General features: G+C 43.0%; 1 protein-coding gene across 2 annotated transcripts in view; it reads left to right on the top strand.

The window, feature by feature from the left end:
- Positions 1–24,886: 24,886 nt before the first annotated feature.
- Positions 24,887–26,256, top strand: part of LOC126412604 (uncharacterized) — a 154,997-nt gene continuing 153,627 nt past the window's right edge. For both annotated transcript variants that reach the window (XM_050082271.1, XM_050082270.1), the window contains exon 1: positions 24,887–25,013. In XM_050082271.1, coding sequence (XP_049938228.1) covers positions 24,894–25,013 — 120 coding nt within the window. In that variant the 5' untranslated portion in view covers positions 24,887–24,893. The remainder of the gene's footprint in view (positions 25,014–26,256) is intronic.

Here is a 26,256-nt window from a genome sequence, read left to right as displayed (position 1 = left end):
TGTCACAGTGTCACGCGTACGCGGAAAACCAATCAATGGCGCCACAAACATTATCCGCTTGGACTAAGACTCAATCGCCATGGGACCGAGTGCATATTGACTTTGCAGGACCATTTTGGAACATTCATTGCCTCATATAAGAACTTCTCTTATAAGAACTTCTCATCTGTGGTTCCTAAGGCTTCTGCCACTTCACCCAGCACCATTCAAACGTTGTCCTCCATATTTTGCATAGGTTTCCCATATGTACTTGTGTTGGACAACGGACTTCAGTTCACTTCACGTGATTTTGAACAGTTTTGTGAACGAAATGGCATTCGTGATCTAACAACTGCTCTATTTCATCCCCACTCCAACGGAGCAGCAGAATGCTTCGTTAGGACTCGTAAACAACAGATGACAAAGAATCGCACCACCCACACATGGGAACAGGCGCTGCAGCTCTTTCTCTCCTCCTGTCACTCTCACCCACGAGTCGGGCCATCACCAGTTCTGCACAGCTGTCGTCGTCGGACGTTGCCCATGGGTCGCATGTATCGCTTTTCGCCGTGCGATCTTTTTCTTTTCAGGGTTTACGGCAACTGTGGGGCTGGGAAATAGGCATGATCCAGGACGCATTGCCTCTCTAAAGTATTTGATTGCAGGTCCCGATGGTTTGCAGCGCCACCAGTAGAAAAAAATTCGTGTGTGTCATTTGCCCCGTGATTCTGCAGCTTTTCTTCCCCCAGATTCACGACCTTTGGGACCGCGCAGCCTTCGCAGACACCTGCTGGTGCCACCAGGGAATACCAGGAAGGGTGGCGGGCGATGTACCCTCGCCCCCGTCATCTCCACTCACCGACCCAATGGACCTGGACCCGCTATCGCCGTCGCCGTCATTGCCCCAGGATACGCACTCTGACAGGCCATGTGTCCTGGCAGCATCTTTCCAGAGGATGATCCTTTTGTCTCGCAAGCCAGATAGTGGGGTATGGTCTGGAGTACACTGACCCCCACAGTCATGGTTCCCAGCACATCTCTACATCCAGTGTCTGGCCTCCCTAAACGACACAACGGTGCGGCGAGGGGGAAGAGGGGGCAGAATGTGCTGGCGTAAGCTGTAACCAGCACACTGGTCGGCAAAAATGTAGCAAGAAGACCGATAGTAGGAACTGAATCAAATGCGCCTATCAGGAGAGAGGCCAAAGACAGACTCGCTAGTAATACGCTACCAACACCCTCTCGACAAGTACTTAGATCGCCTCCGTGGATCGGAGAGCTCAGTTTCAGTCACTAGCGCAGTCACTCAGTCATGAGGTCAGTCACTGACACACCAACTCGCACTCCAATTTGGCGTCTGTCATTCATCGCATAGTGGGATCTGTACTTCACCAGCACTGAGGCTAACGTGGACTATTACGGAAGAGCCTGTACCACAACACATGGACACTGTTAAAGATAAATAGCTTCCTGTTCTTGTAAATAAAGAATCCTGTTAATACAAGTATGTAGTTGTGTTGGAAAGAGGATACTGGTCACCAAACAACATCCTCTCCTTTGATTCCTATGGTACAAGGCTCTTCAGTGTCGACGAGGACACAATACATACTGCAATAAGGAAAGCTCAGCGAGCAAGTACAGTTCAGTTGAAGAGTAATGGACATATCTAAAAGGGCAATAACAGATGTTGGGAAGAAGAATATAGGTACAAAGAACAAAACAGTGAAGAAACTGTGGGTAATAGAAGGAAAACTTCAGGTGGTCGATGAAAGAAGAACGGACAAAAATGTTCAGGGGAGGAACACAGAAATACAAGTCGCTGAGGAGTGAAAAAATATAAAGTGCAAGGAAGATAAGTCGAAACGCTTGCAATAAGAATCTGAGGAAATGGAGAAATAAATGACAGTCGGAAGGACTCAACGGACTAGAAAAACCAAAGCAACCTATGGTCAATTTAAAATCAAGGCTGGTAACATTGAGAGTGCAACGGGAATTCCACAGCTAAATGCAGAGGAGAGCGAAGATAAGTGGAAAGCGCCAGTGAAGCCCTGTATGAGGGAGAGGACGTGTCTGATGAAATGATAGAAGAAGAAACCAGAATCGATAGGAAAAATGCAGGAGATACAGTATTTAGAAACTGAATTTAAAATAGTTTTGGAGGACATCAGAACAAACAAAAATAATTGGGGAAGTGGCAACAAAAAAACTATCAGCGATGCTATGTGGAACGTATGAGTCTGACGACATACCATCTGACTTCGGGAAAAATGGTTTGTTTATTCGCACTTACCTTCTTTGTACCTGTGTTTTTCTTACCAACTTCCGTGACTTCCCTTTTTAGAGATGTCCATTCCTCTTTATGTGAATCGCCCACTGAGCTAATCAGTATCGCAGTATTTCTAGCTTCAGAGAACCTCAAACATATCTCCTTCATTCTTTTGTCATTCAATATGCCACTTCTTTGCGCAATACTACGGTCTTATTTAGCTGTGAATCTAATAGTACAAGTTTTTCCATAATAAAAAAAAATCTCTGAATGTGACTCTCAGGTCCTCCACCAATGATAACAGTCTTGTTAGGTATTACTGAAGCTCGCCCCGCTATTTCTTCGTGTGCTGCGTAAAAAGCCTCCGGCACTGAAACTGGATGTCTTTTGGGAAGTTCATTTGTCCAAATATAGCAGAATCCTTAAAAGTGCCAGACTTTATACTAGATTTGTCCAAGATCCTTTGCAGCTTTATACAAGAGGCAGTGAAATGAAAACATGGCAGATGGAGAAAAGTAAGCAAACTTTGTAGTTTTTCACACATTCGACATAACTTTTAATACAAGGTGGGGCAAATAAAAGTGACCCGGACGAGTGGATACGATAGGATGTGAATGTATGCATATAACCACACCACACGAGGATGGAGGAACTGCCTGTACAGGCGACCGAACATTGGAGCACATTTACACAATCTTCACCCCTGACAGGGTTGTTAGCAGAGGTCAGTCTGGTCGCTGTTCTAGCTAGCCACTGAGGTCACCTTTCCTGTCAGTGTGCGATTACTATGTTTGACGATCCCGAAAGTCTAAGGTGTGCCATAACAACCTCACAGTCTTCAACAACTGCAGCAGAACATTTAGGAAGAGACTGCAGCAATTCCAGCAGTCCATCTCCGATCCCTGTACAACAACTTGCTGACCAAGGCCCAAAAGTACCAAGAGATGAATAGTGGTACCTTCCAATATCTGCTATGTTTAGCTTAGTACTGTATTTCCTTTCTTCTGTTGTGTTTGTTTGTACTCTGGAACTCTATTCTCCGTGTCACTTTTAGTTGTCCAATCCTGTACATCCGTGCCACTGTGAGGCAAGACGGTCAATACCTTCATGAAAAAATGTTAGCGCTTGCCTACGGGATCATGACTGTACGTAAGCGTCTACCTCATCGTCCGAAACAAATCGACGTTCACAAATGTCTTGCTTTAGGGTTCCAAAAATATGGAGATTGCATGGGGATGGATCGGGGCTGTATGGAGGATGTGTAAGGGCTTCCCAGCGGAAATTCTGCAACATAGTTGAAACAACTTCCGCAGCTTGCGGTAGGAGTCCTTCGCTGCTAGCTGCCGTTAACAAGAACGTTGTTACGGCCATAAACATCAGGTGGCTTGCTCCACTCATTAGTCCACAGTTTCGTTCAGGAAGTCGCCGTGGCCAGCCCGACCAACGTGCACTAGGAAGGACTTCGGTGACGAACCACGGACCCAGAACACAAGGCCACTCGTGTCAACACGGAGTAACCTTGTGACCCACTCCCGATACCACTCCCTAGCGAGCCTCGCTGTTCGGCAGGAGAACAACAAGAGGGCGAGCCCCCTTCCAACGCAGCAAATTGTAACGTTGCGTGTATTTAGGCGAGCTACTCGGCCGCCCAGCACTGGTACGAGATAAGATGAATTAGTTGTGCGGCTGAATGCCATTGGTCCCAGGTCTTAGGGCGCGCAGTGGCAGATCCGGCTTCCGCCTAGGTGACGGGTACGAGTGAGTCCAGGTACAAAGACTAGTAACATCGATGGAAATTTCCGTTGGTGGGACTTCGGCAGTTGTCTCTCGCATTGGTTTTGTACTGGAGACAATACTGCAGGACATGGCGGAATATCGGACAAGCTGAAAGCATTTCTTACAGCTCTTTGAGAGTCTATAGAAAATCACGTGAAGTACTAAAGAAAACCTGAATACAGTGGCGCTCTCAGATAAATGAGGTGCGTTCCATGACACAACAGTATTTCAGTATCTTTAAAACTACAAAAGTTAATAATTCAGAGCAATTAACATTTTCACAATGTACCTCTGAACTAAAAACTTTTAAACGCGACATGCGGTTTCAACATGCGACATCTCAGACGATAGCATTGCACTATAGCTATTAGTCGTTAATGATACGTAGCTGTTTCTACTTTATTTATTGATTTACCACGTCTTCTGCATGTTTTCCATTATGCAAATGTTTGTCAGAACATCGTGTACTCCACAATTACCCGGCAGAGGAATACACCATGAATACCCCTTATTTTGTGCTACTTGTGTATTTATTTAATTAAAAGTTTACTATTTTGCCAGTAGGTTTATTTAAATGTTGATCGCAAGTGCTATTAAAACGCTGTGCTAATTTAAAACTGGCCAGTCGCATGTGTTAGTGGATACCACAATTGAAAAGAGGACCAAAAGATGCCTCTGTCAAGATGGCAAAAATTATTGTTTAAATAATAATTAATGACAATCTCTTTTCATTTACTGTGAATGCACTTCCACGAGGATACTGTCTTCTTTATTTATAGGCATATCTCTATTGATATTTATTGTGAATCGGTTGGGTGTAATGGAAAGTCTATAATATTTCTTTATTTAAATATTGTTTCAGTTTATTAGTTTACTGCGGGGAAGTGGTGATGTTGGTCAAATCATGACGGTAGAACTTAAGGACGATGTATTTTTGGTGGAGATGGCCTTCAACCAATGGGAAAACAGACAGTAGAGACAGCAGCTTTTCGAGAGAAGAGCTCAAGGAAGCGATTCTCACACTTTGTGTAGAGTTCTTGAAGAGGACAGGCCCACCTGAGGTAACGTGCGTGATTTCGTCTTATAGGTGTTTGATTATGGGCAGTGAACGTCCGCTGTGACACTTTAACTTTTGAGGGCACTTTTATGTGATTTCTGGAACAAGCCAGACCTGTTTAGAGTAATGTGTGCTATTCTGTCTCTAGGTGATTAATTCTGGGCAGAGAACGGCCGCTACCCTACCTTAACTTCTGAAGAAACATTATATTTCGATAGGTCTGCATGTGCTTCAGAATAGGACCGTAACTTTTTCTGCCTGTACTACAGAACTGAGGATATGCAGAATATGAGTTACTATTCTTTGTACCGTGTGTGTTAATTTGTGAATCATTGTATTAAACTCTGACGTGTTTTGACTACTGAATATTTCGTGTATTGTGATCACGAAATGAACTTAGTTTTCGCATATCTTTAATGACTGTTTAGTTTGGGGAATTTTACTACCATTCTCGTAAAGCTATCAACTAACTTTACTACATTTGACAAGAGTATTTTCTGCCTATATATTAAGTGAACATCGTATTATTACTTCCCCTTTGTTTGAGATGTTCTTTCTTGAATAAACATTACTCGTCGTAATTCTTTGTCGTCTACATGATTTACAGACATTAGAACAGTACCATTGTTACTACGTTATTCATTTATCTTTCATTTTGTGTTGATGTGCATTTCATTAACACGATTTTAGTCAATGGGTAGCCTAATTGACTACAGGATCACAGCTACAGCATTTGCAGCGAATTATCTGCGAATCATAAAAACAGACGTGTGCGACTCCACTCTATAACACATCGAGCTATTCTTTCTTAACACAGTCGTGAATAGCCCAAGTACCAGAACTACGAATAACCGGAGGGAGAGAGGCAACTGGCTTGCTCGTACAGGATGCCGTTACGAAGAGCAACTCACCAAGCAGTAACCGTTAGGTACCGTCGCAATATCAGGCCGCCAACCATGCCCTCTAGCCAAAGAGAATGTAGCGGTACCTATCGATTCGCAGCACAGCTCCATGTTCTTCTCTGGAACATTTTTATTCCTGCGTCAACTGTATCTTGTAAGAGTCCTATATATGGGAGAAATATAGACATATCAATCGGACGATGGTTTAGCAAGCTACCTCTTTCATGCTTGCACGAAATTTCCTGTGTCTACCTTCATGAACTTTGTCATCAGCCTTCCCTGCGTACACTTTCAGGTAAGCAATGAATGTGACTGGTTTCATTGGTTTTAAACCGTCTTGTAAACTAAATTGAACACCGTCCGAACAGGCCTTGGAAGGCCCTACGGTACCGACCAGCCGCCGTGTCATCCTCAGCCCACAGGCGTCACTGGATACGGATATGGAGGGGCATGTGGTCAGCACACCGCTCTCCCGGCCGTAGTCAGTTTACGAGACTGGAGCCGCCACTTCTCAATCGAGTACTTCCTGTTTGCCTCTCAAGGGCTGAACACACCTGGCTTGCCAACAGCGCTCGGCAGACCGGATGGTCACCCATTCAAGTGCTAGCCCAGCCCGACAGCGCTTAACTTCGAAGATCTGACGGGAACCGGTGTTACCACTGCGTGAAGGCCGTTGGCCTTGTAATCGAACAATAATGGGTATTCTGCTTACTTTCACAGAATAAGCTACATTTGTTTATGTTGATCATCAGCTGTCAATCCCTGCTCCCAGAGTCGATCCTCTGTAGGTCTTCCTACACTTAGTTTCAGTTTTCTAGCGTTGCGACTTCTCGTATATACAACACCAAGCGCGAACGGCCTCACGTGGCTTGCGATGTTATCCGTTAGGTCATTTACACGGAAGAGCCAAAGAAACTGTACATCTGCCTAATATCGTGTAGGGCTCCCACGGGCACACAGAAGTCCCGCAACACGACGTACCATGGACTAAACCAGTATCTGAAGTAATGCTGGAGGGAAGTGATACCATGAATCCTGCAGGGCTATCCATAAATCCGTAAGAGTACAATGGGGTGCAGATATGATCAATAATGTTCATGTCTATGCAATTTAGTTGCCAGCGGAAGTGTTTAAACTCAGAAGAATGTTCCTGCAGCCACTGTAGCAATTATGGACGTATGGGGTGTCGCATTGTCCTGCTGGAAGTGCCCAAGTCCGTCGGAAAGCACAATGGGCATAAATGGATGCAGGTGATCAGACAGGCTGCTTACGTACATGTCACCTGTCAGAGTCTTATCTAGACGCATCAGGGGTCCCATATCACGCACCACACCATTACAAAGCCTCCACCAGCTTGAACAGTCCCCTGCTGACATGCAGAGTAAATGGATTCATTAGGTTGTCTCCATACCCGTACACGTCCGTCCACTCGATACAACTTGAAACGAGACTCGTCCGATCATGCAACATGTTTCCAGCCATCAACAGTCCAGTGTCGGCGTTTACGGGCCCAGGCGAAGCGTAAAGCTTTGTGTCGTGTAGTCATCAAGGAAACATGAGTGGGCTTTCGCCTCCAAAAGCCCATAGCGATGATTTTTCATTGTATGGTACGCACGCTGACACCTGTTGATGGCCCAGTAGTGAAATCTGCAGCAATTTGCGGAAGGGTTGCACTTGTATCACGTTGAACGATTCTCTTCAGTCGTCGTTCTTGCACGATCCTTTTCCTGCCGCAGCGATGTCGGAGATTTGATGTTTTACCGAATTCCTGATGTCCACGGTACACTCGTGTAATGATCGCACGGGAAAATCGCTACCTCGGAGATGCTGTGCCAATCGCTCGTGCACCAACTATAACACCACGTTCAAACTTACTTCATTTTTTATAAGCCGCCATTGTAGCAGCAATAACCGATCTAATAATTGTGCCGGCCACTAATTGTCGTATACAGGCGTTGCAGACCGCAGCGCCGTATTCTGCCTGTTTACATGTATCTGTATTTGAAAATGCGTGCCTATACCAGTTTCTTTGGTTCTTCAGTGTACATATACTGTAAACAATACGTTATACCTTGGATTATGCCCGAAATTACTGTTACGTCTGAAGGCATTTCTTCGTTAAGAATGACTTACTATGTCGCATTGGATAGAAAGTCGTCACTACTGACACGAATTTGGTATCTTATTTTATAGGGTCTTTCTTTCTTCTTATTTTCTTTTCGTCGGATTGTAATATACCTAATAAAAATGGCTCTGAGCACTATGGGACTCAACTGCTCTGGTCATGTCCCCTAGAACTTAGAACTACTTAAACCTAACTAACCTAAGGACATCACACACATCCATGCCCGAGGCAGGATTCGAACCTGCGACCGTAGCAGTCGCACGGTTCCTGACTGCTTGCCTAGAACCGCGAGACCACCGCGGCCGGCTATACCTAATATACAAAGACTTAATGAAAACCTCGATTCCCTGACATCGTGTAGTGCAATACCTCACTTTAACATGATTGGTATTGTGGTGATTCGTGAATTTCATAAAAATGACGCTAAACTGGAGACTAATTAGCAGACACTATTACAAAATAAAACAAACGACGATGTATTTTAACGAACTGTGGCATTCATTGCAGTAATGCGAAAGACATGAATTAGTGAAAATCGTAGGAATAAAATATATGGTATTAATCACCAACTGTAATTATTCAAATAATTGGAATTTTACGAATGTAGTTTACTCATTCAAGAAGTTATTCTGTCGCTTGCAAATGAAGGCACATATTGTAAAACGTAAATTTAGGATGAAAGCTGTAAAGAACATTCCGTCTTAATGACTTTATTAATTAAACTCGTATTGTTGTAACCAGATATACGCCTAATTATAAAATTCTAGGCATCTGTTACAAATTCTGTCAATCAAAACGTGTTTCGTTTTACCCTCTTAGCTTCAATTATTGTTAGGAATGTGAGTCGTGTAATCAGCGTGTATTCATTAATTTTGTGAAGTTCATTTTTGTACTCATATTTAGATGGAATTTTCAGATTTAAAAGCATCTTAACATTATAAATTTCACATATTATTCAGTTCTGTAATTTAAAACGTATTATTCTGTGCAATACGTTTAAAAATATGTTGTCATTATTAAGTAATAACGGTCCAAGCGACCATCCAAGTGACCATATATAAATAGGAAAGCAGCGAGGCTGCTGGGACGGGCAGTTTGAGCTGATATCTCGAACTGTAACCTGTGTTAACCTGTGTTAATTACTTGAATTTTATTTCACTAAGATTTAAAGTTGTGAAAAAGTATGTTTCTTGATTTGTGAACCAGTCAGATGTTTTACAAAGATATACTGTACAACTCGGTCTGTTTGCAATGTGTCATGATGGATTTGATCAGCTGTTACGAACGGAAGAATAAACGTTTAAAAACTGGGACTGATCACTTTCAGTGTAAACCACACAATTCATGAAGATCCAGGCAATCTACGAATATTTCAGTTATGTGGAAAAAAATTTAGTTTTAACCTTCCACTGTTAATGTTGTTGTTGTTTTTTGGGGGAGGAGACCAGACAGCGAGGTCACCAGTCTCATTGGATTAGGGAAGGAAGTCGGCCGTGGCCTTTCAAAGGAACCATTTCGCCATTTGCATGGAGGGATTTAGGAAAATGACGGAAAACGTAAATCAGGATGGCCGGACGCGGGATTGAATCGTCGTCCTCCCGAATTAACCTTCTACTCATGATTCTAGATAACATCAGATGACAATCACTTTTGACAAGTCATTTCATCTGTCTTCGAAGTTTTGAGGATTACCTCACCGACGAGTAGGTAATAATTAAGTATAAGTGTTAAAAGATGACAGTTCGAAACTATCGAAGAAGACGGTATCAACCTAAGTGCCGGTATCTGCTGCTCCCTGGATCTCGTGGACGAAAAAGGTGAGCTGGGGTTCATACGATTGTCGTTTGCAGAAGCCATCTACATTCCAAGAGAGGAGATTTTCGATTTCTTGAATGGATATTATGCTTGAGCTAAAACGTGTTACAAATTTCTACAACGGACTGGCATCAGCGCTCTTGAAAAAAATAGTAACTTGCACATACTTCAAATCAATTAAACGCTTCGTCATTTGCTGCATCATTTCATTTCCTGTCAGCAGTTAATCAGTAGTCACTTTATCAGTTACGTACTCGACGGAGCGACCCGGTGACAGACAGGTGCTGCGGAGTGCAGCGGAACACGACGGGCGTCATCTGACGATCTAGTGGCGGCCGGTGAGCGGCGCAGTTGTGTAAACCGCCGCGCCGAGGACGGCGGGAATTATGCAGTAGGAGGCCACGTGTGGACGGGAACACGTGTCACGCGCTGTGAACACGGCGGCCCCGCCTTTGATGCCACCACCAGACACCTCCATATTTCATGTTCACCGGCGCAAAAATGCAAATGCAGTGTCCGGCGTGTGGGTCAGCCGGTGCGGCACTGCCCGGCCCACCGGCCCCCTGCCGTCCCGCGAGGGGCAGACAGCTGGACTGGCGACACGACGCGGCAGCGGGCACAGCCAGCGTACAGGCGGCGTGTACAGCCGCGGCACGCGTCGGCGCGCTGGACTACTACTGAATGATCCGACATACGTCACTGCGACGTCACACAGTGACGTCCTTATGAAATGTGGCGCGTACTTCAATGCGAGATGCTTTTAATAATTTCCACAACGAAATTCTGTCTCGAAATCTGGCAGAAAACCCAAAGTCATTTTGGTCATATATAAAGCACACCAGTGGCAAGACACAATCAATATCTTCACTGCGCGACAACAACGGTGAAGTCAGTGATGACACATTATCATCGACCCGACGTGCAACTGGAGCATCAGTAGTCTTAAGGATTATTCACAGATGGCTCTCAGAAAGGCAGCTGAGCTCCTTGCGCTGACTACACCCTTACGCCAACTATCATTCGGCTCTGTACACCGAGAAGCTCGTCTGCAGTGGTGGTCGAGCACATGCTGCCTGGAATCTGATTTACTGGAGTAGAACTGTCTTCTGTGACGAGTCCCGCTTCGAAATGAACTGCTATGACCAGCTAAGACATGTCTAGGCAGGCATATGAAAGAACGCAAAATCCCCAAGATTGGCAAAGTTTTACAGAAGTTCGAAATATGGCGCGTACTTCAATGCGAGATGCTTTTAATAATTTCCACAACGAAATTCCGTCTCGAAATATGGCAGAAAACCCAAAGAGATTCTTGTCAACGACATTGTTAGCTGGTTACAGAAACATAAGGTGCAGTTCGACAGTAATTTTGCAAGGGCAGAATTATTAGAACTTGTATCGTAACACAAGCCAAAGAACCCGATTTACATTGTGGATGAAGTAGCAAAAAAATACGGGCATAAAGTGCTCAGATTGCCTCCTTACCATTGCCATTTCAACGTAATGGAGCTGATTTGGGCTCAGGTTAAGCGGCATATTGCTGCAGAAAATAAGAAATTTACATTAAACGAAGTGGAATGCCTTATGAAAGAGGCAGTTGAAATTGTGACATCGGAAGACTGGCAGAAGGTAGTACTTCACGTGAAAGGAGTGATCCAGGACGCATGGAACAATGAAGGTATCTTACAACAAAGTGTCGAAGACTTGATTATATCTGTCAATACGAGCAGCGAGACTGATAGTTCCACTGACTCTGACACTGAATTAAGCGGTGTTTTCGCATTGTCTGAATAGTGTGTAGTGTACTTACTGCCATTAAATAATGTGTTTGTGAATTTATTTCGATTAATTCTTATTCTTGTTGTGAGACTAAGAAATACTGTTTGGCCAGCTCTCGTCATCTCCTTACGGTAAGTTAGACTGAATTTTAATTCTGTTTCATTTTGTATATACACCAAGATATTATTCAATGTGTGTAATAGTTTTCGAGATTTGCAATCTAAAGAAGAAAACTTTTCCGGACGCGAAAATTTCTCACACTTCAATAGTTAATGTAACAACGGCCCTAATTAAAATTAAGAAAAGATATTTGATTTGCTTATAGATACCCCTAAGACCGATACTGTACGTAAATTTCAAAATATTTACATAATATTTATAGGAGACAGAGATTTTAAACGTCATACTTGTTTCGAGTTCAGTACTGATAGGGTTGCTTAAAAATGCTGTTTTCAGAAATTTATATACAAGAAACGTGATGCACTACGAAAACTTTTAAGGAGTCTTTGCTGAGTGCATTATTTTGTTAATGAATGGAAAAAAATATTTCGCTGTGACACCAATAGTTTTTCAGTAATGACGTGATAAGTTAGAAGCTGTTTGCGAAATCGAGAATTTTAATGGTTTCAAACAAATTAACGTAACTCTTGTCCTAATTAAAATTAAGAATAGATATTTGACAGATTGAGAGACATTGTAGAGATATACATCATATGTGGGTTTGAAATTTTTTACTTACTTTTTGTAGAAGATACAGGCTTTCAAACGATTTTCTATCGCCGGGGGTAGCGATGCGCTGAGGCGGCTGCCTCCAGACAGTGCTTGACGTGACAACGCCGCAACTTCGCAGCGCAAACGTCAAGTGACAACTACTTTAAATCAGACTATAGGCAGGCATATGAAAGAACGCAAAATGGCCAAGATTGGCAAAGTCTTATGGAAGTTCGAAACATGGCGCGTATTTCAATGCGAGATGCTTTTAATAATTTCCACAACGAAATTCTGTCTCGAAATCTGGCAGAAAACCGAAAGAGATTCTGGTCATACATAAAGCACACCAGTGGCAACACGCAATCAATACCTTCACTGCGTGATAAGAACGGTGAAGTCACTGATGACAGTGCCACTAAAGCAGAGTTATTAAACACTGTTTTCCGAAACTCCTTCACCAAAGTTTACGAGTTACAGGAAAAGGTTTCGTTATTGGAGGCGAAGCTACAGACTAAGCCTCAGGACAAACGTGTTGAAATTAAAACTGTATGTGAACAGAGGCTGAAAAAGCTGCCAGATAAGCCGGATTTAGGATCAAGGTTCAAATGGCTCTGAGCACTATGGGACTTAACAGCTGTGGTCATCAGTCCCCTAGAACTTAGAACTACTTAAACCTAACTAACCTAAGGACACCACACACATCCATGCCCGAGGCAGGATTCGAACCTGCGACCGTAGCAGTCGCACGGTTCCGGACTGCGCGCCTAGAGCCGCGAGACCACCGCGGCCGGCTAGGATCAAGGCCGGATGGTTTTTCTGCAATGACCTGGATATAGACGAGGATTTACTGTGGGAAAATAAAGAAACAGTCGAGGACAAGTGTAGACAGATAGTAGTGTCTGTTAATATGCACGACCTACAACTAAACGTGTTGATTGACACCGGTGCAGAATTGAGTTCTGTATCTGGGAAAATATTTGAGTTACTGAAAGACAGACCTGGTATCATAGTTATGCCCGTAACAGGAGTGAAAATTATCGGTGCTACTGGGAAGGCCAGTAAACCGGTCACAAAACAGATTTTGTCAACTTCGAGATACGTGGGGCACGATTTGAACAAGAGTTTGTCGTCGTGCCAGACTTAACTACGGAAGTAATTATCGGGTTAGATTGGCTATTAAAGTACCGTGCAGTGATTAATTGTGAAAGCAAAACTTTGAAATGTACGTCGTAAGATAAAACAATAGTAGTTAGTTATGAAGAGGCAGGAGACGGTGTGCATTGGCAATACCAGCCTATACACATTGTTAACTGGCCGGATGGTATTGGCGTAGGTATGAATTTGAACTACTGTAATGTTAGGAATCTCGGCATTGACAATAGTGTAGAAAGTGAATTGGAAAGTATTGTAGACGGTGTGTCAAACGAAACACACGAACGTAGACGAGCCCTGTATGAAGTAATAATGAGGAATGAGAGTGTGTTTTCAGACAAACCGGGACTAGTGGAAGAGATAATCAAATTCCCTCCACGGATTGACATTAGTATTGGTGTGAAAAAAGATCGTTTGCGCGAAATAATGAAGCTAAAACCGATGCTCGCATACGTCGTCATGACGCTAAAGCGCGTTTTGCTAAGTTTGCAATCGGAGACTTAGTACTTGTAAAAGCTCATGAGAAATCGAGCGAGATAGACAATGAAATCTCTAAATTTAAGTTTGTTTATAATGGACCATATAAAGTCATTGGTATACCTAACACAAATGCTTATTGCTTAGAGTATCCAAGCTCTGGAAAACTATTAGGTATACGGAACATTGTAGACTTGAAATTGTACCAACCTAGGATTGATTAATACCACAGAATGGGTAATTTGTACAGTATGTAAATATAGAGCGCAAGACTTAAACGGTTTGCTAGATAGACATGCTTTTGCCTGACCAAGAGGACATTAAAGAAGTTGTAATTAATAAGTAATTAATTTGTACTAAATGATTTAACAGAGAATGATTATTTATCAATTGAAAAATCCAAGCAGCTAGTTTAAGTTTTCAGCTGAGTCACAGTAGATTAAGCAATGTAAATATGATTTTGTAACTAGCTGTAAGATTTCATGAATATGTGTTTTACTAGTCATTGCCGATATACTTAGACGCTGTTTTAAGTTGCGTGCGATGATGGACAGTGTTGAGTTATCCACTGTGATTATGTTAATGTACTCCTTGAGATTACTCGGGAGTGAGTTTTTCCCAAAGAATTCAGTGAAACGGACGTTCTGGAAATGCCGTTAGACAGGCGAGTGAGATCAAGCGTGCCGCACAGGCGAGCGCAACAATACTGGCGAGGCGGAGCCGCTGTCGGCTTTTGTGCCGCTCTCGGCATTCTTTGTACTTGCGGGTACGAAAGGCGGAATAGTTTTTCTTCCCGGACAGCTGGTGTGAAAGAATTCTGCTGTCAATATTTATGTTTTTTTCGATCTAGTGAATATTATTTTCTTGTTTAGCGTTAAGTGGACTCTCATGCCGAGAATATTAATTATGAAAAGGTTACATAAAATGTGTATTCTACGTAATTAATTGTTAATTTGCGTATTTTGATATACCTGTTTTTTTTTGACCATGTACTCTGGTTAATTTTGTAAATAGAATTCCATTTCTTGATACTGTTAGGAATTTTGACGATTTTAGAATATATTTGAAGACAGTAACTTGTTCTCGAAAGAACAGTTACTGATGATGACCGTGCAGCTTTTCCCTGGAATAAATGATGACTAATTGACAACCTCAGCTGCCGACGGGTGTTATTGTTATACCTCGATGTGGACAGCTGAAAATGATTTATGCTTAATTAGACGAATACTAAATTTTGTTGATGTTTTGAGCACATGCACTTCCGCTGTTTCTTTTTTGGGACATTTTCTGAGTCTGTTTAGGTTACACGAACATCCTCAGACAACGTGGGGCATGTGTAACGCCGGAAATGCATATCCTCCTATTTCCATCTATTGCACTGCAAATTTTTTTCCTTATTTTGCTACCTGAAGATATAACATTTCTATGTCTTTGTATATTGTAATTGTTTTACTATTTGTATATATATGCATTTATGTCGATGTATACTTGGTTTGTTTTGTGAATATTATTTGTATTTAAACGCTGGGTCTGGCCTAGGGAAAACTATGCTATCGAACGAATACATCGATAGGTCGTGTGGGGAACGAAAGTGTTAAGGATCTTTGGTAGTGTTAACTCTGCCGCGTGGAGCGCGGGCAGAGAGAGAGTCTGGCTGGAGTAGTGCAGTGGAGCAGGTGTGTTGCGTGACGCTCCCGCGAGTTGCCGCACTTTCGGGGTTTGGCAGCATGTAATTGCGCTCGACTTGCTATGTGAGACTCTGACACGGTGTCGCGGACGGGAAGCGTTAGCTGGCGCACATCAAGAGCCCGTTTCACCTGGTGACCGTGTCGGGAAGAAGGCGCGCCAACATCCAGCTTCTGCAACAGCGACGGCCGACAATGAGTGACTGTCGCCACCTCCTCGATCGACGGCTTCAAACCTTCAATCAACCAACAAGGAAGACTGGAAGCACGTAAAGTTTTAGAACTGTACGGCAGACCTCAGCTTTTAAAATTGTTGCATCACAAAATTACAGCAACTTAGCATGAACCTTTGTTGCTCATTGTCCCAATTGCATTGCCAAGCAGGGTCCGTTTCTTTTCCGAAATGAACCCGAGTGTCGTTAAAATTCAAACGCCAGCATTAAAATAATATAATTCGATTTCACTGCTTTAATTTCAAAGTTCAGTTAAAGTATTCGTAGCTGGCTACAATATTTAGATTACACAAGCACAAATTAAGAGTGCGAGTTTTGTTAGCATATTTTAGCTTACCTGTGACTGCAGCTCAGCTTGGTACGTACTAAATTTTGCTATTGTTAATTGTTCAGAATCATTTAATTCAAGTTCGAAGTTAAATCTCTTATTTCTAAATTGCGTAGATTCAAGTAGCTTTTGAAATGATTGTTGAGGTAGCCCAAGACCAACTGTATTTTACTGAATTTCGATATGCTTCAGAAACAAAGTTCACTATTAATCTCAGTCACTAAATTAACTTTCAATTTTCCGGTTTTATTAATTCTTTTGCTAAATTAAGTCAGAGTGTAGCGAAATTTATTACTTCTGACAAACTTTCAGTTTTCACACCACACGTGTCAACCTTCAGTTGCCACGCTTCTAGTGCTGATTATATGTGCAATAACCCTTTCTTTTTCAGTTACTATAGTAATTGTCCTTAGGACTGGCGACCGTAATTTCCCCCAAATCTCAAATATCTAATTACCGCTAGTTAAATGTTAACGTAACGGCTGCACATTTACTTTCTTTATTAACTTTACCCCTTTTCAAAATTAATTTCCACCAGTTTCATTTGCATTTTTCCTTTCATTTAGGTGTAACCCTTTCCTCCCTCTTTACCGACAAATTAACTTCGGTGACGATTGTTTTTCCCAAATTCCCATTAGGTACACACGGTTTAATTTTTCACTGTCATTAAGGTCGATAAGTGAGGGGGAGGTTACAAGTTATACGACTGGATTCGTGATTTCCTGTCAGAAAGGTCACAGTTCGTAGTAATAGACGGAAAGTCATCGAGTAAAACTGAAGTAATATCAGGTGTTCCCCAAGGAAGTGTTATAGGCCCTCTATTGTTCCTGATGTATATTAATGACTTACGAGGCAATCTGAGAAGCCGTCTTAAATTGTTTGCAGATGATGCTGTCATTTACCGTCTTGTAAAGTCATCAGATGGCCAACACGACTTGTAAAATGATTTAGATAAGACATCAGTATGGTGCGAAAAGTGGCAACTGACCCCGAATAAAGAAAAGTGCGAAGTTATTCACATGAGTACTAAAAGAAATCAGCTAAATTTCGATTACGCGATAAGTCACACAAATCTGAGGGCTGTAAATTCAAGTAAATACTTAGGGATTACAATTACAAATAACCTTAATTGAAACGATCAAATAGGGAATATTGTGGGCAGAGCAAACCAAAGACTGCGATTCATTGACAGGACACTTAGAAAGTGCAACAGGTCTACCAAAGAGACTGCTTACACTACGCTTGTCCGCCCTATTCTGGATTACTGCTGTCCAGTGTGGGATCTGTATTAGGTGGGAATGACGGATGACATCGAAAAAGTACCAAGAAGGGCAGCTCGTTTTGTATTATCGCGAAATAGGTGAGATAGTGTCACAGACATGATACGTGAATTGGAGTGGCAATCATTAAAACAAAGGCGATTTTCGTTGCGACGGGATCTTCTCATGAAATTTAAATCACTAGTTTTCTCCTCCGATTGCGAAAACATTCCGTTGCCACCCTCCTACATAACGAGAAATGATCATCACGATAAAACAAGAGAAATCAGGGCTCGCATGGAAAAATTTAAGTGCTCGTCTTTCCCGCGTGCCGTTCGAGAGTGGAACGGTAGAGAGACAGCATGAAGGTGGTTCATTGAGCCGTCTGCCAGGCACTTTATTGTGAACAACATAGTAATCACGTAGATGTAGATGTAGACAAGATCTTCCTGTATTACGGATTACCATTTACATCAGTCAGCATAATTTATTACCTGACTGATTAAAATACCCGAAAACATAACGAATAAGGGGATACATTTTATCTCGTGAAAAAGTAAAGCACGAAAATCTGAATAAAAGTAAGTGAAATAAATACTGTCATACGGTAGGTAACATGAAACAGTAGAGTAATATGGAATAGTGTGTTGAGATTATAGCAAACACACCACAATTGTCAAAAAACAAAGATACTTAGACAATGCGTAATACATAAATAATTCACAATTCAGTTCTGCAGACTAATGAGGCAACTTAGCTATTATACTTGGTGTAATCACAAGTCGTTCATTGCACACCCGCAGAGAGCAAGCTAATCATTATATCCAGATATCCCCTTGTATATTCTCAGAAAAATTATCTTTGCAAGAGAGACATTCAGTATGCGGCACAGAGTACGCTACAAACTAAATATACACTATGTGATCAAAAGTATCCGGACACGTGGCTGAAAATTCGAACGAAACATAAATGAATTGGTAAGAGAAGAACTGGGAGCTGACGAATTATCATTGTTTTTTCGTTCTTTGTTTGCTTGTTTCGCACGTAATTATGCATCGTTCAGTGTTGTTCCATCATGTACACTATGTGACACCTGGCTGAAAATGACTTACAAGTTCGTGGCGCCCTCCATCGCTAATGCTAGATTCAATATGGTGTGGGCCCACCCATAGCCTTGATGACAGCTTCCACTCTCGCAGACATACGTTCAGTCAGGAGCTGGAAGCTTTCTTGGGGACTGGCAGCCAATTCTTAAGGGAGTGCTGCACTGAGGAGACGTATCGATGTCGGTCGGTAAGGCCTGGCACGAAGTCGGTGTTCCAAAATGTGTTCTGTAGGATTCAGGCCAGGAATCTGTGTAGGCCAGTAGTATTTTTGTCGTGTAACCACTACGCCACAGGCCGTGCATTTGAACAGGTGCTCGATCGTGTTGAAAGATGTAATCGCCATCCCCAAATCGCTCTTCAGCTGTGGGAAGCAAGAAGGGGCTTGAAACGTCAGTGTAGGCCTGTGCTGTGATAGTGCCGCGCAAAACAACAAGAGGTGCAAGCCCTCTCTATGAAAAACACGACCACACCATAACACCACCGAATCCGAATTTTACTGTTGGCACTACACAAGCTGGCAGATGACGATCAACGGGCATTGGCCATACTCACACCCCGCCATCGGATCGCCGCATTATGTACCGTGATTCGTCACTCTATACAACGTTTTTCCACTGTTCAATCGTCCAATGTTTTCGATCCTTACACCAAGCGAGGCGTCGTTTGGCATTTATCGGCATGATGTGTGGCTTGTGAGCAGCCGCTCGACCATGAAATCCAAGTTTTCTCGCCTCCCGCCTATCTGTCGTAGTACTTGCAGTGGATCCTGATGCAGTTTGGAATTCATGCAGTTTGGAATTCCTGTATGATGGTCCGGATAGATGTCTGCCTATTACACATTATGACCCTCTTCAACTGTCGGCTGTCTCTGTCAGTCAACAGACGAGGTCGGCCTGTACGCTATCGTGCTGTACGTGTCCCTTCACTATCACATCGGAAACAGTGAACCTAGGGATGTTTAGGAGTGTGCAAATCCCGCATACAGACGTATAACACAAGTGACACCCAATCACCTGGCCACGTTCGAAGTCCGTGAGTTCCGGGAAGCCCCCAATTCTTCTCTCTCACGATGTCTAATGTCTACTGAGGTCACTGATATGCAGTACTTAGCAGTAGGTGGCAGCACAGTGCGCCTAATATGAAAAGTGTTTGGGGGTGTCCGGATACTTCTGTCACATAGTGTATATCATAATGGAAAAATTCATCAAAACACTTGGTCACACCTCGAATCAACTTGTAAATTCTTGAAGAGTTTCCCTCTTTTTTGCTGTCAAGTTTCTGGCTTCTGGTATTTTAAGTTTCTCCTCTTAGAACCTATCTTGTATTTTGGGCTGTTGAAATGCTCTTAGACAGACCTTTAATTGACTTTTATATTGGAATACATCGCTACCAGGTGCTGGGGACAAGTGGGGGTGCTTAAGCCACAACCAATACGTCTGGCTTTTCCAAAGTCCAGAGAAGGACAATATGACTGTTTTCCTACTCTGAAAGATTTGCTCCATTCAAAGCCTCACGGACAGCAGAAGAGTCGCCTACGAGTCAAAAGCTAACCTCTAGAAATTTCACGAACAGAACACAAACTTTTTTGAATAGCAAAGAAGAGGTTGATAGTCGGGTACAGCAATGTGGCAACCCTCAGGAGGAGTGCACTACATTACCACGAGACAGCAGCGCACCAGAGGTAAAGGATTAAGTTGGTTTTATTTCGTTTCAAACATCATATTTTTTCGACGCGTGAGAAGAGCGAAGCCCTCGAAAGAATTAAAATGAGCTCAATATGTATATAAAAATTGGATAAGAACACTGCAGAATATATCCAGGACCACTTGATTGCTATAGAACAGAGACTTTGCGTTAGACGCTGTTATCTTCAAGAAAGAGAAGATTCAAACTATAAAGTAATCTAATTCTAGGTTTGTATAGGAGCAAAAAGCTCCAAAGTCTATTATAGAGATGGTCTACAATGAAAATTCTGTATGAAACCTTCGCGTGTCCCATTTTCGAATACCGAGCTTGGTGGAGCACTGGTTACCATACTGGACTTGTTTTCGGAAGGACGACGGTTCAAATCCACATTCACTCATCCAGATCTAGCTTCCCGTGGTTTCCCTAAATCGCTCCAGGCAAATCCCGGAATGGTTCCCTTGAAAGGGCACGGCCGATTTCTTCCACCATCCCTGACACAGTCCGAGCCTGTGCTCCGCCTATAATGACCTCAACGTCGTCTGGATGTTAAATCCCATCTGCCTTCCTTCCATTTTCAATTATTGCTCAAGTACGTAACCGAGGTATACAAAGAAAGGCAGCACTAACGGTCACAAGTTTCTTTGAGGTGGAGCGTCGTGGAAATGTTGAAGTACTTCAATTGGCAGAAGCATGAAGAGAGACACTAATTATCCAGTATAAGCGCACAGATGAAGCTTCAAGAACCAAAGTGAAGACTCTAGAGATATTCTTAAGCCTTCTATGCGCTGCTTCGGCATAGTTTCCGAAGACAAGATTACAATAACTGCCATGCACACCCAAGGGCATTAACGTGTAGATTGTCCCCACGCTCCATACGCGAATGAACCCTAATCGTGGTACAACGGGATGTACTATCTGCTACACAGGTCACGTGATTTGCTGAGTAAGGTTCCACGTGGGCATGGCACCATGATAAACCAATACAGCCGCTACCGAAATGGTCTGTAGTCTCTGATACCAGTTTCACTTAGACTCCGTATCACCATGCAACTCGCAATTTTCCACATTAAGAAAAAAAAATCTCTAGCATCACAGTACGTCTTAAACCCAAATATCTTGGATTGCAGCGTAGCGCGTACAGACTGAGCAACAATGTCAACAGATCAAGTTGCCTTAAGATAGCGAAACAGTTATTTACAGTTGGATAGAGTTTGTCATTTCTTTTCGTAATATATATGTCAATAGAGTAACGAGAATAAAGCTGCCGTGTTCTCGGTTACAAAGGAACAAGAGGCAGCAAAAGTTTCCAGAATTGCAATGAAAGTAGACACAATGAGATGCTGCTTTAGCTTGTTTGACGTAATGTTTACCGCAGTGCAGGATAACATACTCAGCTAATGTTTTAAAAGGAATAAAAGAAGCAGATAGACGTGACCTGTTGTAACAGAATCCCGAAATTTAAGGAACAGGACGAAGTCTTCTACTCTTTCCATATCTGAAGAACAACGTCGTTCTCGCCAAACTGTTAGGTTAAAATTGTCCTTATGAAGGACTACTAACCAGTTTGGACGGTTGCTCATTTTAAAGTGCTTCTTCAAACAATACACACCAGAACCAAACAAAAATCAAGAAATAGAATCCGCCAGCTTCACAGGATGCAGTGTTTTCTAAAAAAATACTGGTTACTTACAATAGATGGTGTGACATCATTCTGGTGAGGAGTAAAAACAGTAACCACGTGACATGTGATCACGGAAACTACAGACGTAAAATTTTTATTCCGTCTACATCTACATCACCTACACGGATACTCTGCAAATAACACAGGCAGAGGTTTCATCGAACCACCTTCACAATTCCCTATTATTCCCATTTCGTAAAACGCGCTAAAAGAACGAGACCTATATCTTTCCTTACTAGCTCTAGTTTCCCTTATTTTATCATGGTGATCGTTTCTCCATATGTAGGTCCACATCAAAAACATATTTCCGCATTCGGAGGAGAAAGTTGGTGATTGGAATTTCGTGAGAAGATTCCTCCGCAACGAAAACCGCCTTCGTTATATTGATGTCCACCCCAAATCCTGTATCATTTCAGTGACACTCTGTCCCTTATTTCGCGATAATACAAAACGTGCTGCCCTTCTTTGAATTTTTTTGATGTACTCCGTCAATCCTATCTGGTAAGGATCCCACACCGCGCAGCAGTATTCTAAAAGAGGACGGACAACCGTAGAGTAGGCAGTCTCCTTAGTAGATCTGTTACGTTTTCTAAGTGTCCTGCCAATAAAACGTAGTCTTTGATTAGCCTTCCCCACAACATTTTGTATATGTTCCTTCCAATCTAAGTTGTTCGCAATTTTAATTCATAGGTATTTAGTTGAATTTACGGCCTTTAGATTTGACTGATTTATCGTGTAACCGAAGTTTAACAGATTGCTTTTAGCACTCATGTGGATGACCTCACACTTTTGGTTATTTAGGGTCAATTGCCAATTTTTGCACCATACAGATATCTGTTATAAATCATTTTGCAATTTGTTTTGATATTCTGATGACTTTACTAGCCGATAAACGACAGTGTCGTCTGCAAACAACATACGACGGCTGCTCAGATTGTCTCTCAAATCGTTTATACTGATATAGAACAGCAAAGGGCCTATGAGTCTACCTTGGGGAACGCGAGAAATCACTTCTGTTTAACTCGATGACTTTCCGTCAATCACTACGGAGACCATTTGAAATCCCTTGTCAATAGCTCTCAACACTTCGTGCGAGTAAAGAGCTAGTTGTGTTTTATAAGACCGATGTTTTCTAAATCCGTGTGGACTGTGTGTCGGTAGAGCGTTTTATTCGAGTTAATTCATAGTGTTCGAACACAATATATGTTCTAAAATCGTGCTGCATATCGATGTTAATGGTATGGGACAGTAATTAAGTGGATTATTCCTACTGCATTTCTTAAATATTGGTGTGACCTATGCAACTTTCCAATCTTTGGGAACGGATCTTTCGTCGAGTGAACTTTTACCCATGATTGTTAAGTATGGAGCTATTGCATCATCGTACTCTGAATGGAACCTCATTAGTATACAGTTTGGACCAGAAGACTTGCTTTTATTAAGTGATTTAAGTTGCTTCATTATTCCGAGGATATCTACTTGTAAGTTACCCATGTTGGCAGCTGATCTTGATTTGAATTGTGGAATTTTTACTTCGTCTTCTTTTGTGGAGGCATTTCGGAAGGCTGTGTTTAATAGCCTTGCTTTGTCAGCACTGTCTTCGATAGTATCTCCATTGCTATCGCGCAGAGCAGACACTGATTGTATCTTGCCGCTACCATACTTCACATACAATTAGAATCTCACAGGATTTTCTCCTAAGTTTCGAGACAAAGTTTCGTTGTGGAAACTGTCATAAGCATCTCGCATTGAAGTCCACGCTAAATTTCGAGCTTCTGTAAAGGATCATCAATCCTTGAGGTTTTGTGGCTGTTTAAATTTGGCATGTTTTTCCGTTGTTTCTGCAACAGAACTCTGACTCGTTTTGTGTACCAAGGAGGATCAGCTACGTCGTTTGTTAATTTATTTAGTATAGATCTCTTAATTGCTCTCGATACTATTTCCTCGAATTGAAGTCACTTCTGGTCTACAGTTACATTGTTAAGTTCGATGGAGGGGGATTGTCTCCCAGGAAGGTGTCAAGTGAATTTTTATCTGCTTTTTTGAATAGGTATACTTTTAGGTATACTGGAGTTAGGTTGGGTAGTCATCTCGCACACACCTTATCCGCCTGATCTTGCACCCTCAGACATTCACCTTCCCCGCTCTTTGTCAAAAAACATTGAAGGAACTTGCTTGCCGGATGAAAATGCTCTTCGAACGTGATGACTACACTATCTCGACTGTCGGAATCGAGAGGTTACCCCCGCCTATGCCGGCAGTTGTAAATATGAAAGAGAATATTTTATAGAAGATTACGTTATGCATCTTTAGTGTTTATTAAACTTACGGGAAAAGGCTTTGAACATTGTACCAACCCAACACAATCGCTCATGGCGATAAAACGTACAGTAAACCAGTAGCTTTGCCTGAGACATGCCGTGGGGCGCGTGGACAAGCTGCTCGTCGTGGCCTGGCGCCCCCCACTTCGCAGCCGGGCAGAGCACGTGACTGCGCCGGTGGTGGGGGAGGCGCGGCGCGATGTGGCGAGGGTAGCGGCGAGACCACCGCGCGGCAGTCTGCTCCCGGACACCACGCCAACAGCGTCCTCCCAGCACGCAGCAGCTGCCCGGCTCTCGGCCATCAGCTGACGGCGGCCGGCCCTCGCGGCTCGGACTCCCTGACACCCGGGCGCTGTTGCGCTGCCTACACCTGTGCGGCAGTCTCTCCGACGTTCAGCAGTGGTACCTGGCACAGCTTCTCCACGGCCACGTTTCCTGGCGCGCTATGAAGTTTCCCGCCGCCGGGCCGCGCGCTCCGGCCGCCTCCGGCGCTCAGCTGACGACCAGCGCGGGCGCGGAGGCGGTGCCGCGGCGCTGCTAGGCGTCGGCCGCCCCCGCATGGCGTCGGCGGGGCTGTGGACGCTGGCCGCGCTGGCAGCGGCGGCGCCGGGCTGGTGGTGGCCTCCCGCCTCCTGCCACCAGGGCGCCGCCTCCTGCACCGCCGCCTGTCTGCGCCAGGTGAGTCGCCTCGCACTGCTAACAAAGCAGCTGGAGTATATTTGTATTTTATCGAAATTGTAGCATTTTCTCGTCGTAGACATTGCGTCTGTTCTTGGCAAAACCGAGACGGTGCTGTGAAGAGACCACGTAAGAACAAAATTTGTGTGCATTCTCCTTAATAATACTTCAGTTTTCCAATACAGGCAAAGTTTTTGACTGTCGAGTGCTGTTTACTTCAAAATATAGAATAACCTGTCGGAATGTATATATTAGTGCATTGTCATATACTTAACAGTATACGCCAGTGAACTAATATACTCAACAGTATATGACAGTGAACTGTAACTACCACATATGATCAGAAGTGGTCAGCATCGCCTGAAACCGATAATTATGAAATAAACATCCATCGACACGCACAAAAGCAAACCTGTTTTGTGTAAATGAGTATGGCTTCTCTTAAATACGTCCAGTTTTGATAACTCTTCAGTTTCTGGCTTGACCGTATTATGACCACAGTCAGTTATTTGAAACGACCAGCTGATTTCGAAGATACAGCATTTTCACGAGCTTACTCTTCACCTCAGGATCTTTTACAAGGCCATTAATGTAAATAGTTGCTGACGTAGGAGACTCGAACAATAACAACATTCCATAATCGTCAACTGCTGTAGTTTCGTATGTATGTAAACATAGAAACTCATGATATATTAGTAATTTTTGAGAACATTTCTCATGGAGAAACAGCAGTCTGGCTAAAGATATTTTAAACATGGATTAAAAACAGTCTTGACCGCAATAAAACATTTATTCTGAACGGTTGCCGATTTCGATCAGAATGCGTCCATCTTCAGACCATTTAAATCATGATGGCTGAGGTTGGCTGTGAACGGTGCAGGTCCTATGACAACACGAACATCAACTGCTTTTGAGCATTTGACGTTCGTGGAATCATAACACCTTCTCCGGTCACCTTCACCGCTTGTCATGATGATCTAAATAGTCTGAAGAAGGCCACATTCTGACCGAAACCGATTACCATTCTAAATAAACATTTAACTGCGGTCAAGACTGTTTATAATCCATGTTTGAAGCATCGTGATATATTGTATGGAAGACTGCTTCCACAGGTTGGTGTTTCTGGTTCGAGCCTGCTACGCCAGCAGTTGCAGTTTTTATAGACGGTGTAAAATTAGTGTTGGGGGATAACAGCAACCTGTTAAGGATCGCACATTACCGGAATCAGCTCACCATATGAAAG

The sequence above is a fragment of the Schistocerca serialis genome, chromosome 7 (genome assembly GCF_023864345.2).
Source record: "Schistocerca serialis cubense isolate TAMUIC-IGC-003099 chromosome 7, iqSchSeri2.2, whole genome shotgun sequence".
NCBI classification, from domain to species: domain Eukaryota; kingdom Metazoa; phylum Arthropoda; class Insecta; order Orthoptera; family Acrididae; genus Schistocerca; species Schistocerca serialis.
Note: the sequence above shows the minus strand (reverse complement) of the source record. Positions and strands in the feature narration are given on the sequence as shown.